Consider the following 17,009-nt stretch of genomic DNA (forward strand, 5'->3'; position numbering starts at 1 on the left):
AACTTTCAAAAAATATTTAAAATAGAAAAAAATTCCAAAAGATTGCCAGGAGAAACAAAACAATCTTATACCAAGGATCAGGAACCAGAATAGCTTCAGACATCTCACAAAACTGAAAATGAAGAGACAAAGGAGGGCCAGCCAGATAGTCAGTGGACTAAATGCCTGCTTAGGCAGAGCACAGTGGCTAGGGTTCAAGCCCCAGCATACTATGCTGGCTCCCAGGGCATGATGAGCTGGCGATTAAGACTGGGCATGGTGGAGCGTGCCTGTAATCCCAGCACTTGGGAGGCTGAAAACAGGAGAATCACTACACGTCTGATCTACATAGTGAGACCCTGTAGACTCCTTACCAAATACGCTAAAAAAAAAAAAAAAAAGACAAAGGAACAATGCTTTCAGAATCCACTCCCCAATATGACTTCCAACTTAGGACTTCAATAAAGTGAAATTTGATATTAAGATTCTGTGTAAAGGCAGTCTCAGACACTAAGTTTTCAAAAAATCAAAAAGTCTCCCATGAGTTACATTTAGGGGGCCAGATGAGCAGTTCAGAAGCTGCAGTGTGATACCTTTGGAATCCATCCCCAGCAGTGGAAATAATGACAACAAGAACAATAATATAACTTAGGACCCAAATAGAAAGACCAAATACATTTAATTAAGAGAACTAAAAACCCAGATACTTGATGCATGCTTCACTTACCTTTTGGATTTCTAGGTGAGAGTCAGAATCATCCACAAACTCTGGGGGTAGAGCGGGCTTGTCAACGCCTGTTCTTTGGCCCCCAAGTGGCTCCGCACTGGGTTTCTCCTGAGGGTCTATAACCACTCTCCTGTCGCAGGCGCCCTTGTCTGGTACAGGCCTTTCCTCTTCCACTCTGACCTGTGGTGATGGCGCTCTCTCCTTTCGAGGAGCACTGGTGACAACACTGCGGGCTGGCCCTTCTCGGCTGGGATGCTGTCCCAGACATGGCTTCACTGTGGGGACAGTAGCCTCTCCCTTCCTTTTGGGCATGGATGTTCCCAGGATGCCCTGGATGGCCTTCAGGTAGATGACAGTGGAGCCCTGATCTCGAAGCCTATCCCTTTTCCTCTTCTGGACCTTGTCTGGCTCCGTCACATCATTCTGACCCTCAGCTTCAGCTGCAAACTCAGAGTTGATGGCGTTACGAGAACTATCTTTGGAATCAACCTGGAAGGAAGAAAACCACTTTTCCATGGGTCATCCCAAGAGCACTTGCATGTAGGAAGCACTTGGCACAGTACAAACCTGGATGGTTGCACTAGTCAAAGTACACACCAACTGTGGCTGAGAAAAAGATGCTGTCAAGATGGGGTTCGACCCACCCAGGGAGAGGCACCCCTGCCCACGGGATACCCTCACCTCCTTGGCCCATCAAAAGGTGCCCTCATGCTCAGTGGGAAGAACAACTGGATGAGCAGCCCAATGAAAACAGATCCCAAACTGCTGGAGGCCACACACAAACATCAACTCCAAACCTTCCCACTGAAAGCGCCTGGGCCAGTTCAACCGTCATCTCACAGGCCAGGAATGCTAAGCATTGGGGGAAGGAAAGAGCAGTCCCACAAAATCCCAACTCCCATCAGGTTTCAATCTCCCCTTCTCTTAAAGTTCTTCCCATCTTACCCTGAAACTCCTTCAAGTTTTTTTTTCCTTTTTTTTTTTTTTTTCAGGCCCTGGCAAGCACTTATTCTACTGATCTATCACCCCGGCCCCCTCTTTCAAGTTTCTGCCAACACCTTCCCAAATCACTATCATGGTGCTGGGGAGAGGACCCCTCTCCCAGAGACTGCACCAAGCTCCACCAGGAGTATCTAGTGCCCTTTCACATGTCCCCATCTCTCCAGATACTACCAGAAGTCTCAGACCCTTCTTTCCCTCTCAGGGGAAAAGCTAGACTGTTTCTAGATTTATTAATCTGCAATATTAATTTGCTATGAAACTCAGAGCCAGTCTAGTCACACCAGCTGTAAGAACACTACACAAATCTCCCTCAGAAGTCAGGTGTGGCAGCACAGGCCTATAATCCCAGAACTGGAGAGGCTGAGGCAGGAGGATCACTGTGTTTGGACCTAGTCTAGACCACACAGTGAGTTCAAGGCCAGCATAAACTAACTACATAGCAAGACCCCGTTTCAAAAAATAAAAATAAGGTCTGGAAACATTTGGAACTCCTGTATACAAATGTTAGCATACCTTTTTTTTTTTTTTTTTTTTTTTTTTTTGGGCATTTTTTAGTAAGGGTCTACAGGGTCTCATTATGTAGACTGGACTCGTAGTGTTCAGCCTCCCAAAGATTTGGGATTACAGGCGTGCACCACAACACAGTGTCCAGTCTTAATTGCTGTCTCAGTGTGCCCCAGGGGCAGGGCCAGCAGGATACACTGGGCATCTGTCTTAAGTTACTCTTCTTTCATTGCTGGGCCAAATACAAAATGAAGGAAAGTTTATTTAGCTCACAGTTACTGGAGGTTTCAGTCCATATTCAGCTGGGTCTAAGGCAGAGCAGCACAGAGCAGAAAGCAACCTTTCATGGTAGCAGCAAAGAGCAAGAGCAAAAAGGGAGAGGTAGCAGCAGCTCAAGCAGCCAGCTTCTCTTCCCACCTTTCATTGTAATGCAGATTACCTGCTTCAGGGTAGGTGCAGCCTCCACATCCACAATAATCAATCACAAACTCCAGAAGTTGCCCCAGACTGCTGAAGCTTTGTGGGGACAACTATACACAAACTATAACATTCTGCCTCTGGACCCCCAAAGATTCATGCACATCCCTTTATGCAAAAGCCATTCTAGTCCATCTCTATGAGTTGCCAAAGTCCCAACAGTTTCAGCATTGCTGAAAAGTCCAAGTCCCAAGTCTTCTCCAAGATCCAAGGCAAACTCTCAACTGTGAGACCCTGTACAAATGAAAACTTAAACACTTGCAACATCCAAAGGCACAGGATAAACACTGCCATTCCAAAAGGTACACACAGCAGGACACCAGGCATTGGGACCAACACAAGTCCAAAATCCAGCAGGGCAAACTTTGCAGTTCCATGTGGGACATCTGAAGCAATCTGTGATGAGTTGTAAGTTCCAAAGGCTTTACATGGCTTTACCTCTACAGTACTCGTGGTGGTAGCCCCCCCTGGCTTCTCTCTTAGGCCGGCTTTGCTTCCTCCTTGCAGTTTCCCTCCTTGCAGATGATCCACGTTCCTGGCTTTTCCAGACTTCTGCGGTTTCCACAGAATAGGCTTATCACTCAGTTTCACACACTTCTTTCTCAGGGGCACACCGCCTGGCCTCCCAGGCCTTCCTCTGAAATCGAGGTGGAAGCCTTCTTAAACCTCAGAACTCCTGCATTCTGCGTGCGTCTAAAACCATCACCACATGGATGATGCCAAGGTATGCTGCCAGCTGGAGCAGTAGCCAGGCTTTCCTCTCTCTTGGCTGTGGGAGTGCCTGGATGGCTGAGCATTCTGACCCCAACTCGGGGGAATTATTTCTCCCTGCAGGCACCATTCTAGAACCTGGGGCTCAGCAGCTTTCCCCTCAAGGCAAAGTCCCTAACCTTTGCAGTTCTGAGGCTGCAGTTCTCTTGTGATGCCTTCAGGCCACCCTTTCCATTCTCTGGTTCCTTCCTGGCATTGGAGATCCTTTCAGCTCCACCTTTGCAGTCCACAGCTTTATTGGAGCTTCCTTTCTGGCCAAACTCACATTTTGGCCCACCCTGCTGGGCTCCTTCCTCTTTATTCTCAATATAAATCTGGCTTAAAACCCCCACCAACAACCATGCCACTGCCCCAATATGTGGGTGCTTTGAAATATCTTCTGCCAGATTGATCAGTCCACCATGCTTAAACTCACCCTCAGGCAGTCTCTGGGCACAAACACAATGCAGACAAAGCTCCTGCCAAGTGGTAACAGACACTGTCCGGAGCCCAACAACCAACGCAGTCCTTCTTCCCAGGAGAAACTTCCCCAGCCTGGTCTTGACAGGCTGGCTTTCTATCAGCCTTCTGGTCTTCTGAGCTCGGACCAGAATCTCCCCTACAGAAGAGCTGAAGCTGTTCCAGCTCTTCACAAGTAGGCAACCTCTCCGAATCTTTCCTATCTCTTCCCATAAGCCATTCCCCAAAGCTGGTAATCCACATCGTCAGGTTTAGCCACAGCAATGACCCCACTCCTCCGGTACCAAATTCTGTCTTAGTTACTCTTCTCTCGTTGCTGAGACAAATAGCCCACACCCAAAATGATGGAAGGAAAATTTCTGGAGGTTTCAGTCCATATTCAGCTGGGTCCAAGGCAGAGCAGCACATAGCAGAAAGCAACCTTTCATGGTAGCAGCAAAGAGCAAGAGCAAAAAGGGAGAGGTAGCAGCAGCTCAAGCAGCTAGCTTCTCTTCCCACCTTTCATTGTAATGCAAAGTACCTGCTCCAGGGCAGGTGCAGCATCTACACCCACAATAATCAATCACAAATTCCAGAAGTTGCCCTAGACTGCATGAGGCTTTGTGGGGACAACTATATACAAACCGTAACAGGATCAAACTGCGAACCAGCTGCTGTGTCTGCTACACAGGCGCTTTAATCCACTGAGCTTTGATTTTGAACCTCTCTGAATTTACTTGAAGTTTCTAATCCATGAATTTTTAAAGCCAGGTATAGTGACACTGGCATATAATCCCAGCACTCAGGAGGCTCACCACAGGTTCAAGGCCACCTGGGCTACATAGTAAGTTCAATGTCACTCTAACATGTGCAACAGGACCCTGTCTCAAAAAAATAAAAAAAGAAAAAGAAAAATTCTTTAACATGTCTCTATAGGGAATATCTGGGAAAGGGAGGTGATGTGCCATTTTTATTTTCTTAATATTTTCTAATTTAGGGAAATCTAGGGGTTGAGATGTGTAGTTCACTGGTAAAGCAGGAAGATCACAGGGTGGTCACATGGGTCTTGAGTCCAAGGAAGTTTGGGTGGGATCAAACCAAAGGGCCTCCACACCCTAAGGGTACACATGACAGCTTTCTATAAAACAGGGATCAGAGGCAATGGCAGCTCTGTACATTACAAGTGCATGTGAAGACACAGGACATGTTACTACACCCTAGCCTTTCTACCCCACTAGAGCCTTGTCCCAGAGTCACAAATATTTGGCCTGTCTTTGGGGGGAGGTGGGGTGTGTGCACACCCACGTGTGAGCCCACATGTGATGCTGGGGCTCAAATACAGAGGTATGGGGATGCTAAGCACACCCTATCTATAACACCAGCCCAGGGTCACCTATCATCATCATTATTACTCTGCAGAGTCAGAGATTGAACCCAGGGCTTCATATATTAAGCAAACACTACCAAGTGTGTTAAATCCCCAGCTCTTTTTAAATTGTTCTGTAAAATCTATTTATTTATTTATTTATTTGGTACAGGGTTTCACTATGCAGCTCAGACTCCAGACTCCCAGTGGTCCTCTTGTCTCCATCTCCATAGCACTGGCATTACGGGTATGCACCACCATGCCCAGTTTCGGTGGCGTGTCATGCAGTACCAGAGATCAAACCTGGGTTCTTGTGTTTGCCAGGCAATTGCTTAGACGGCCATTTTTATATTCTTAGATAGGCTCCTCAAACTGCTTAGACTGGTTTTAAACTTGTAATCCTCCTGCCTCAGCCTCCCAAGTAGCTGGGATTACGGACATGTGTCATTATGCCTGGCAGTCTTTTTTGTTTTGAGACAGGATCTTGCTATGTAATGCAGGCCAGCCTCAAGCTCACAGTAATCTTCCAGCATTAGCCTCCTGAATGCTAAGATCACAGGCATGTATCACAACACTCAACAAAGTGATCAAATGTTTAAAGTGACTTTTCTAAAATTTTTAAACACTATATTTAGAGGGCACAGCAGGCCTCATTCCATCTGAGCATCTGCTATTTGCTAGTCCTGGCTGTGAAGACCAAGGCTATAGCGGGGATAGGTAAGTTAGGGTGTACTAACATGCCCTGTGTCTTCACACAAATTTGTAATGTGTGAAGAGCTGCCATGCCCGTGATCCCTGTTTTACAGAAAAGCAAACTGCCACATAGCTTCTAAGTGGCAGAGCTAAGACTCAAATTCAAGTTTTCCTAGCAACCTCAACGCAATGGGGTGGATATATAACACAAAGGTGCTTTGGGTTGAACATCCAAAAAATGAGACAAACACCTAGCATCAAAAAGTACAGATCTCTTATTTCCTGGCAGAACTGCTAGGTGAACTGTACACTCTAAAGATATAGCAAGTGGACAGGTCATTCCAGCCTTTATCAACAAACATACTGAAGCGAACTAACTATACCTAAAGTGATGTGTCAATCAAGAAAAACGCCCAGCATGGCAGTAAATGTCTGCAATGGCTGGGGTAGCAAGATCCAAGTTTGAGGCCAGTCTGGACAATTTAACAATTCAGCAAGACTGAGAAAAGGACTGGGGTTGTAGTTTAGTAGACTGCTCCTTCTCCCAATCCCAAATTTCTTTGTCGGACTAAAATCTTGCTGCCATTTGTCCCCTACCTTTTGAGCACCCATCCCAGTCATGTCTACTTCCCCAGCCCTGTCACAACACTCTCTGCTCCTGAGACGCCACCTGATAATATCAAATATCACTGGTATTATTATCTGACACTACCCAAGCCCACTTGCATGGCTTAATGGCAAGATTAAATTACATAGGTAGGTGTGTTGGCACACATAATTCCAGCACTCGGGTGGCTGAGCTAGGAAGAGCGCTGTAAAGGTGAGGTCAGCCTGGGCTACACAGTGAATTCAAACACAGCCTAAATGATACAACAAGACCTTAAAAGAAAAAAATTAGGTTACTTGAAAAACCACATTTCCCTGATTGACATCAATTGTAATTTAGTATTCTTACACCAACAACTACTTTTTAAGTCATCATTATTTGTAAATTAAAAAAAAAAAAAAATCCATGCACTTACTGTGTTCAAGACTGTGAGGTCAACATTAAAAAATTTGGGGTATCTAGCCAAATGATGCCCCATGATAAATAACCAAATACAGACTCATTTCTCAGATGCATGTATAAATTCATCTAGGAAGGCTGAAAAACAATCCTAATTCCCTTCAGGCCCACTTTTACTGGGTAAAATAACTACTTCTACTTAGGGGCAGCCTATCTCACTTCAAGTAAGGCTTTTTCTTGACCCTTTCAGATACAGAACTCCTCATCTTTTCTGGGCTCGCTCAAAACCTACAATACAGGCTCCAGGGAGGGGGCAGTATCCAGACACTGCCAGATCCACACCAGGTCCTCAAGAAGTCTCTGTAGGAAACCTGACTGACAACTGGGTAGAATGTGAGGCACTGTTTGCTCCAAGCACTGTGAGGGCCTCCTACATATTTCTAGTGGAGGCTGCTGGTCTCTAAAATAAATCAAAACAAAACAAACAAGGTGGAAGGCTGAGGCTAAAGGATCACAAGTTTGAGGCCAGCCTGAACTACACTGTCTCAAAAAAAAAAAAAAAAAAAAGGTAAAAAGCACAATCATCACAAAACTGCAAAACTCTAAATAAATGCACTGGAAACATGGCTTTAGTGAAGGCCACACCAATAACCAAATTCTTGGTATCTGTCATTCAGAACAGATCAAGTTCAAAGTCCAAGGGCACAGTTCCCTAAACTGACCTGAAACATAAAACAGTTTGTCTCCTACTGCAGGGATGGTCCAGCCTCACAGCACATTTACAAACACCTGGGAAGCATGTGAACATCTGGAAGCCCAGCCCGCACTTGTCTGTCTGATGTGGCATGGAAAGGCAGGCACAAGTATTTTACAGCTTTCCAAGCAGTTCCTAAGTGCCACCAAGTTTGAAAACTATCTCTCCACTCAACTTCGGACACTCCTGAAGATCTGCGGTCTTTCTGATTTGGATAGAGTATTCTATCCTTAGATCTTCAAAGACTTATCTTTTTGACTCCAACCTTATCAACCTCTCCAACCACGTGGCACAGGTTTCAAGACAGCGAGGCACAGTGGCTGCTTACCTTAAGGCTACAGGCGTCCTCCTCTAGAGAAGCCATTTCTTCCAAGGAGGGGCCGGCGGGACGCAGAGGGGAACCCTTGGATGAAGGGCACCCCCGAACTCTCAGATTCAGGTAGCCTCGGGGGCCAACCCCGCCCACACCTGCCCCAGAGGAGCCGGACGAGGCGGAGGAGGACGTGGATGAGGAGGAGGAGGAAGAGGAATTTCTGCGTCGCGAGGAGCTCCGAGGTGGCCTGGGCGCGCAGGCCACATCCTCGTCGTCCCGGGCTTTCAGGCGCGCGGGGCTGCAGGGCGCTCGGGGGTGCTCAGCAGAGCCAGGAGGCGGCCGGCTGGAGGGGGCCACATCACCGGCGCCCCGGAGGCAGCTGCGCTTGCGGGGACGCCCTTCCGAAGGGCTGCTCCAGCGGTGTCTGACCCTGCGCCGCTCCGACGCCATGGGCACCTGGAAGGAGGCAGAGGCGCCTGGGCTCCAGCCGGCCTTTGTGCCGCCCCACTCCCGCCCACCGCCACTGCGGACCGGGGTCCACCAACCTCGCCTCCTGGCCGCCGCCCATCACAGTGCTTGAGGTTCGGAGACACGCCGCGCCGCGGAGACTTCCAGCGAGCCGGCCTCCCAGCCGCGGCGGCCCGGCCCACGCCGAGCCCCCGAGGCCACCCAGCGCTTCCGTGCGCGCGGTGCGACTCGCGACGCCGACGGCTTCCGGAGCGGGAGTCGTCAGAGACGCCTGCGGGCCGCGCGAGGCGACCGAGTCGCGGGCTGGGTCCTGGACGCCGAGGCCGGAGGGCAGGGCCGGTCCTCACGCGGCAGCCCGCCCCAGCCTAGCCTAGCCTAGCCTGGCCCGGCCCGGCCCGGAAGGCCCCGCTGCTCCTCAGGAGCCGGCGGCTCCAAGCCCGACCGCCTCAGCACTGCCCCAGAACCCCCACCTGCGCCGCCCGCCTGCCTGGCCGTCGGCGCGGTCCTAGGCCCGCGCCCGCCCCCGGAAGCAGCCGTGCGGACCGCGGCAGTCGTGCGGCTGGGCGAGGCCTAGACCCACTGAGGGCGCCTAGAGCTCTACGGGAAGGGGCAGGGCTCAGAGCAAGACGCAGCTCTCCTACTGGCCCAGCGGCTCAACCAGTAGGCGGGACTCTACGCCTCCTAAGGCTCTGCCATTGGCTGGTGGGCGACAGGGCGGAGCCGCTCCCGTGAGCCCCCAAGCGCCGAGCCGCGGCCTCCGCGCAGCGCGGGTATGGCGCAGCGTAGTTTCAGTACACCCGACATTTGGTGTGCAGAGTCGCTCGTGGAGCCCACATTAACACCTGTGCGCTCACTACCATTTTACAAAGCAGAAAGATGGGGCTCAAACAGGCAAAACAAACACCTGGACAATGAGCAGATGTGATGGTGCACAACTGCCGTCGGAGGCAGGAGGATCGCCAAATTCGAGGCCCGCCTGGCTACGTAGTGAGTACAAGCCGGCGAGAAACCCTGTCTCAAAAAACCAAGTTCATGATCTTTGGGGGCCATATTACTACGTGTCCAGGGCTGCACGAGGCGCACTATGTTGAACACACCTGGTTGTTTCAAGATTGGCTGACTGGGGAGCGGGGCATAGTGGCGCATGACTAATTCTTGCGGCTGAGGCGGGAGAATCTCGAATTCAGGAATAGTGAGTTCAACTATGCAAACACACATGAACACACATATAACAGCACTGGGGGTAAAAATGGGTGATCCAAAATTTTCTAAAAACATTTCAACTGTCTCAATCTGTTATCATAAAGTGAAGTTTCTGCCCTGTGCAGCTAAACTGACAGACCTAGTATCTAAGGATTTTGGCATGGACAGCCTAGAAGTGTGAACAAGTCTGGAATGCCGATGTAGTCCATACGTTTTCTTGAAAGTACAGTTTTGAAATTAGGATCTTCCTTGTCTCCTTTCCTCCTTTTTTCAGATCCTACCTCAGAGCAATGGCTATGACGGACACACAAAAAAACAAAAACCACCCAGGATACAGGAGTTTGAACTTAAGAGCCTGTGCAGGAATGTGAGAGCTAGGGAACTCCAGCACAGTCCTGTACTGACCTCTGAACTGGGGCTACAGGCACTTGCCACCAGCGATTAGGAGGAAACCAAGGTGAGCTGCGGTGAGGCACAGCCAGGTCCTGCTGTTGGGAAATCCCAGCTCCCTGCACATCGTGTCACAGGCTGGAGCTGCCACCTGCCCTCAAAGTGCCCTCCTCGGATCGGGTCAGGTAACGCCCTGGCCACATAAGATCACACAACCCCTCACAGGAGCCTTCTCTAAACATTTATTTGAACTTCTGAGGATAACCCACTAATATTATAGACTGCTAGACAGTGTTAGATGTTTAGTTGAATTCAAACACTTACAGTATTTATTTTTTTTAATTTATTTATTTATGTGTGTGTGTGTGTGTGGCCAGCTCAGCCCACCAGGGGGCGGGGCTGGCTGGCATGTGGTGCTGGGGATTGAACCGCGGTCCCTGTGCTTTAGCTACAGCTTGTTCTAAGTAGGTGCTTTAGACCACTGAGCCATCTCACCAGCCCACTTATAGTATTTAGATGCCAATAGAATATTCACCTCTGACAGGACAAATAAATAAATAAAAATTAAAGAAAAAAAATGGAAATGGAAGGAAGCAGTCAATGCTCTAATTAGCTTCGTCTCCTTTTTTTCAATTGTCTGTACTTTTCTTAATTTCTTATACTTTGCTCTAGTTTTTTCTTCTTCCAATTGTATGTTTATGTATCTGGTAATATGAATAGCTGGTTGTAAGACAATACCATGTATTACAACAAATACTGTGAAATTCATATTACTTTGTTAAGTAAAATTCTGTATGAGTTGTCAAAAAAATAAAAAAATAAACATTTATTTGGACACAGAAGTCATATGCTATCTACTGGCTCCAGAAACACTATTTTGTATAGAGAAAAAAATTATTTTAACACATTTTTCCTAATGAACTAAAAATAATGTTTCACAAAGATTTGCAATATGCTTTTTAAAAACTATATTCACTGCATAGACATGATGTATGGTAGGACACATTTAACGTCTTTTTATTTTATAAAGCAGAACAAATGCGTTTTCTGCAGCCTCTGCACGCATTCCCCCAACACTAAGGCAGGAGGAAAAAAAGAGCAGGGATCATACAAGGAAACTGAGGTCCCAGAAAGTAAATGATAAACTTCATTAGCAGCGGAATCAGACATAAGGCTAATTCTCCTGGTTCTTCATGTCAACATAAATAACACATCTTCTCAAACAGTTAATGGGGTGGGAGAAGGAAAGCACTGAGCAGGGGGTTAATAAATATCCAAGGATGGCAAGATTACCAATGGGGTGTAGGAAGCCTTCGGAGTCCTCTGCAGGTGTGTGGCATTGGTAAGACTGGTGATTTTGAGCGATGAATCAGAACTGCATGGGGATGCAAGCTGAAAATCATCGTGTAATGGAAGCCTGCAGGTGGTTGTTGGCAAATATGACTCACAGGGTTTAATTCTGGAAAAGATGCTCAGGATTGTAGAACTGCTTGTCAGTTGTCAAGGCGTGAGAGCTGCTAAGGTAACAGCTTCTGCTGAGGTGTCTGCCATCATGGGCTCCACAGAACCTCAAATGACCCACATCCTGGGTCTGTGTACCGGGCTTTTAGCTTCTGTCTCCTGTGACACCTTGCTCTGACCTATAAATCCCAGACAGAAGGAGCACTTCTTGGATTCTTATGTCTGTAAAGCCTGATGTTCTCCCAAGTCTGATAGTGCATCCCTAGGATCCCCAAATGCTAAGACAGGAGGACCCCAAGTTTAAGTCCAGCCTAGGCAATTTAGCAACTTACTGAGACCCTGTCTCAATATAAAAACTAGAAAGGGATGGGATATAGCTCAGTGTGAAGGCCTTGGGTTCAACCCACAGAAATGAACAATAACAAACTGAGGTTATGGCACATACAGTGGTACATACAATGGCACAGGTCCAAAATTCCAGCTACTCAGGAGGCTAAGGCAGAAAAATCACAAGTTCATGGCTAGCCAGGGCAACTTATGGAGAGTATCTCAAAATAAAAACTATGAAGGGCTAGGAATGTAGCTCAGTGGCAGAGTACTTACTTGCCTGGTGCAAGAACCTAGATTGACTCTCCAGTATCACAAAAAAAAGAAAAAAAGAAAAAAGCTGAGTTCTTTCTCCCTAACTCACTGGTGAAAGGGTACTAAAAACCCATGCTTGCTCTGTGTCTTGCCAGGTGCTAATTTCTGCCTCAGCCCTTTTCCTGGATTACACGCTTGTCTTTCCACTTGAGGACAAGAGTCCTCAGCTTCTTCCAGTCATCAGGGTCCGAAAAGCTCAATGCTGTCCAATTTCTCCTCTTTGTAGAGCAAAATATTCTCCATCAGTTTCTGTTTAGCCTCATTTATCTCAATTTTCCATGAAGTCTCTGGAGCTGAAGTTCAACAGAAAGTGAAAAACAGCTTTAACAAAGCTGACTAGTATTGTAGCTTTTAGAAAGTCAGACCTGGAATAGCTAATTCTTGGAAGCAGCCTATTGTCTATCAACAGATTAATGGATAAAGAAAATGAAGCACTGCTTTGCTGTGAAGATGGGTAAACAAAGTCATTTGCAGATAGATGGATACACCTTGAGACTTAATATGTTAAGTGAAGTAAATCAGAAACACAAGCTAAAATATCTCAGAATTTATGAGAAAACAAAACTAAATAATGTAAGAGTAAAATAAAAGACAATGGGAAACAAGGAGATAATTCATTTTTAAATGGGAAGGGGGCCAAGGGGTGAAGGGAGTAGGGAGGGTAAAGCAGGGGGGCTGGGGAGATGGCGCAGTGGAATAAGTGCTTCCGTGGCAAGCGTAAGGGCCTGAGTTCAATCCCCAGTTCTGCCAAAAAAAAAAAAAAAAAAAAAGGAGGGTAAAGCAGCAATAGAAGGAAAAAAAATGTACCAGCCCCCCAGACTGAATGCAGGCACAAGTAATAAAAACAAAAACAAAAAAAACCCACAAAGAGTCAGGCTTGCCGAGGGTCTCACTAAGCCAGGCTTCTGACCCAGGCCTGAGTGTAATGACCACGTTCACCACCCGCAACTGGGTCCCCGCCCCACAGCAGGGTGCAGGGCTGGTGTCCCCGGAAGACAGCCTCTCCCCTTCCTCCCTACTCCCGGGGAACACAGGAGTGTTTGGTCTGCATTAATATTATGTCACGATTTTGAACCCACCGTGGCATCTTGCTCTATAAAGCTCCCTTTGTAAAGTGGGGTCCGAAGCAACCCATTTCCTGGGTCCCCTTCTGTCGCTTAACAGCTATCTCTCAATATTTCCTTTTCTTCTTTTGGGACAGGGTTTGGCTACAGTTCAGGCTGCCCTTGAGCTCACTTTGTAGCTCACCGGTCTTGAACTTGCAGTGATCCTCCTGCATCAGCCTCCCGAGTGCTGGGATTACCGGTGTGTGCCACCACGCCGGGCCAATATTTCCTACTCTTGTGGGTGTGTTGTGGTGCTGGAGATTGAACCCAGGGCCTTCTGCCGGCCGGACTCACTACTGCTGAGCCTCAGTCCCAGGCCACAGTATTTCCTACTTTTAGCCTCTGTTGCCTTAGAATTCATTTTTTGATTCTGGGGAACACGAACTCGGTGTACCTGACATCTAGCAAATTGGAGTTACACTCATTTCCCCTGTATCACAAGCACGGGGGTGGGGGTGGGAGGCAAAGCTGCCGCCAAAAATACTCTAGGTGACCTGGAGAAAGAACTAGAAAGGGACCTAGTGGATCAAGAAGGAGCGGGACCATTGCAGCAGTTCCAACAAAAGGACAGTACAGTCAGGGCGATGATGAGACAACGGTAAGACAGGTGCAAGTGGATGGCAGAGGGTGATGAAAAGGTGCAAGATGGGGCCGGGGAGATAGCGCAGTAGAATAAGCGCTTGCCTGGCAAGTGCAAGGGCCTGAGTTCAATCCTGGGTTCCGCCAAAAAAGAAAAAGAAAAGATGCAAGATGGCTATGGGTTTTCCTTGTGATTGGCTGAATCCTTAAAGGAATTGGCAAGGAAGGAATGACTGACAGAGGCTGCCCTTACCGCCCTGCGGCGAGGAGCCCGCTTGGAACCCTCCAGCTTCGGCCTCCGCGCCGGCACTGGGCGCTGCCCTCCTGGAGAACGCGGCATGGAGGCCATCGTTGTCCACGTCGTCGGTCTCCTCGGGTGCGTTGGCGGAGGAGCCAGTGCCTGCAGACAGCCCACTGCACTGCAGCAGTGCACCCCGCCCTCGAAGCCGCTCCTCCACGGCAGCCACGAAACCATGCGCCTAGGGTAAAGGAGACCCAGAGCTGCGTGACACTAAGAGATACCTCCACCTTCTGCCCCGCCTCCGCTTTGCCGGAGGGTAGGGCGGCCGAGAAGCGCCAGTCCCAGGACTCCATCCTTCAAACCACAGTGATTGGTCTGGCTGGGGCACATGACTGAGAAGGCCAATCAGAATCCTTCCCTGGGATTTTTGATTTAGAGCTGTAAAGACTGCTGTCTAGCGCAGGCCTCGCCAATTTAGAAGAAGGGAAAATGAAGCCTCAACAAAGAGCAAATGAGAGACAAGCGCTGGAGAGACAGACACAGATAACAGCACCTTTCATGGGTCTTGTAAAGGGTTAACAGAGTTTTGTGCCTTAACTGTAAAAAATTATAAAAACCCCTTGTGCTTCCCGTTATCTGCTCTAAAAAAATATATTCTCCCTTTAGGCTCAGGGCTGTTCCACAATAAATAAGTGTTTCTTGTCAAGGCAGCAAGCTAACACAAACTCCCTCCCCAACCATCTCCTATAATGTAGTCAGCTTAAGATGTATCTTATAAAAATAAGCACTTATCACTAAGCTAGAAAAGACTTTTTAGTTATAAACAGTTTGCAGCTGTGTCAAATAAATGCAGTTTCTGTTGTTCTATACTAGATAACAAATTTGCTTACCAAATTGGATGTGATTTCTGTTATAAATACCCCCTTGCTACCTACGTTCGGGCCGCTCAGCCTTCTCCTGTGTGAGAAGTGGCTGACGGACCTGAGCTCAATAAATAAAAGGCTCTACTCAAATTTCTATCTGGCTGATCTGGTTCCTATGCAGAGTTGACCCAAACAGGTCTAACTGCTCTGAACACATAGCAAGGTTGGTCTGGTTAAATGAACAACTTCGTTCATTCCTTCACATTATCCCCCATATAAATCTGTTTTTTTGTTTTGTTTTTTTTTTTTGTTTTGTTTTGTTTTTTTTCTTTGCATTTTAGGGAAGGGTCTACAGGGTGTTCAGGGCCTCATTACTAAATTGGACTGGTAGTGATCTGCCTGTTTACAGCCTCCCAAAAACTGGGATCACATGCGCGGGCCACCAGCCATCTCAATCGCCATCTCAGCGCGCCCCGGGAGCAGGGCCGGCAAGGCAGGCCCAGGGATTCAGCCCTTGGCCCCTGTGCTTTAATCCGCTGAGCTATTTGAAATGTTTCTATTTTAACACACACACACACACCTTTTTGTTTCTTTTTTTTTTTTTAATTTGTGTGTGTGTGTGTGTGTGTGTGTGGCCAGCTCAGCCCACCAGGGGGCGGGGCTGGCTGGCATGTGGTGCTGGGGGATTGAACCGTGGTCCCTGTGCTTTGCTTAGCTTAGCTTGTTCTAAGTAGGTGCTTTAGACCACTGAGCCATCTCACCAGCCCCACCTTTTTGTTTCTAAAATAGGAGGGTGCTATACCCCCCCCAGCCCTTTCTTATTTTTTAATTTGGGTTTTGCCAAGTGGCTAAATTGCCAAGTCTGAGCTGGAACTTGCAATCCTACTTCAAGACTCCCCAAGTACTCTATTAACAATGTCACATTGCCTCAGTGCCTTCTAAAAGTTCAGTCCAGGGCCCCTGAGATAGCTCAGCGGCATACGCACCTGCCTGGCAAGCGCAAGATCATGAGTTTGATCCCTGGTACCACAAAATGTAAAAAAGTTCAGGGTATACATTTACATATTTTAGAACCATGCATGGTGGCACACCCTGTAATTCCAGCACTCAGGAAGTTGAGACAGGAGGATCACTGTGAGTTTGAGACCAGCCTGGAGGCTACAAGAGTGAGCACAGGGCTGCCCAAACATAAACAGTGAAAAAATAAATACATAAATAAAATAAAAGAACTGTATCGTGAGGTCCTGTCTCAAAAATAGTTACGTTTACATACTTTACACACAATGCATAATGGGTTTTCCGTTTTCATAATTTTCAGATCTTAATTACATTTATCTTATTTATTTAACTTAGTTTTGCACAGCTGTGGATGGAACCCAGGGCTCACAACTGCTAGGAAGTGCTGGCTAGATCGACAATGAGTAGGCTTCCAGATCCTGCTCTACACCATTCTTGCTAAGAGGATAGAAGAAAAAAGAAAAGGGACCTACAAACAAGAGGAAGGATGAAGCAGATTCAGAAAGCAAGCAGAGTTCTGTAAGCATCAGAGGCCCTGGTCCTGCACACCCTGAGACCTGGGCACACCTGCCCTCAGATGCCCCATTAAGCATCACTGCTCCTTTTGGCTGATATGAGCTCCGTGAGGTAAGCTGCTTACAACCCAATCCAGTCCCATCCCCAGCAAGGCAGACCCAGACAGTTCCCAAGAAGTGAGCCCCGGTCAGCAAGGCTCACCTCCTGCACACTAGTGTTGCGCCTCTGCAGGCAGAGGCAGACAGCTCTGGCCAAGGCCTCGGCACAGTCCTCAGGCAGTGACCCCTCTCTCTTCTCCAAGTATTTCTGGCAGATCGTTGCTGTCACCTTCTGCACCCCTGTCTTCCTGGAGCTTGGAATTTCACTGAGGAGTAAATCTTTCTGTAGGAGAAAGAGTGGAAAAGCCTCCAGTGTGCTTCACGGTAGAGCAGCCACCATGCCTGCCTCACCTGCCTCCAGGATTGCCCTGGAGCTCATGAGCTTCTCAAAAAAA

General features: G+C 47.9%; 2 protein-coding genes across 6 annotated transcripts in view; both read right to left on the reverse strand.

The window, feature by feature from the left end:
• The window catches only part of Tatdn2 (TatD DNase domain containing 2), a 21,952-nt gene extending 12,900 nt beyond the window's left edge, over window positions 1–9,052 (reverse strand). The window contains exons 1-3 of one of the 2 annotated variants that reach the window (XM_023705323.1): window positions 8,576–9,052; window positions 8,046–8,486; window positions 707–1,195 (exon numbers count right to left, since the gene is read on the reverse strand). In XM_023705323.1, the coding sequence (XP_023561091.1) occupies window positions 707–1,195; window positions 8,046–8,480 (924 nt within the window). In that variant the 5' untranslated portion in view covers window positions 8,481–8,486; window positions 8,576–9,052. The remainder of the gene's footprint in view (window positions 1–706; window positions 1,196–8,045; window positions 8,487–8,575) is intronic. The other variant, XM_023705319.1, reaches the window with a different exon arrangement.
• Window positions 9,053–11,055: 2,003 nt separating this feature from the next.
• Irak2 (interleukin 1 receptor associated kinase 2) overlaps window positions 11,056–17,009 on the reverse strand; it is an 80,766-nt gene continuing 74,812 nt past the window's right edge. For 3 of the 4 annotated variants that reach the window (XM_004625226.2, XM_023705343.1, XM_023705329.1), the window contains 3 exons: window positions 16,718–16,897; window positions 14,133–14,358; window positions 11,056–12,487 (listed from right to left, as the gene is read on the reverse strand). In XM_004625226.2, coding sequence (XP_004625283.1) covers window positions 12,375–12,487; window positions 14,133–14,358; window positions 16,718–16,897 — 519 coding nt within the window. In that variant the 3' untranslated portion in view covers window positions 11,056–12,374. The remainder of the gene's footprint in view (window positions 12,488–14,132; window positions 14,359–16,717; window positions 16,898–17,009) is intronic. The other variant, XM_023705337.1, reaches the window with a different exon arrangement.

This window comes from Octodon degus, unplaced genomic scaffold (assembly GCF_000260255.1).
Source record: "Octodon degus isolate 3935 unplaced genomic scaffold, OctDeg1.0 scaffold00008, whole genome shotgun sequence".
In the NCBI taxonomy this organism is placed as follows: Eukaryota; Metazoa; Chordata; class Mammalia; order Rodentia; family Octodontidae; genus Octodon; species Octodon degus.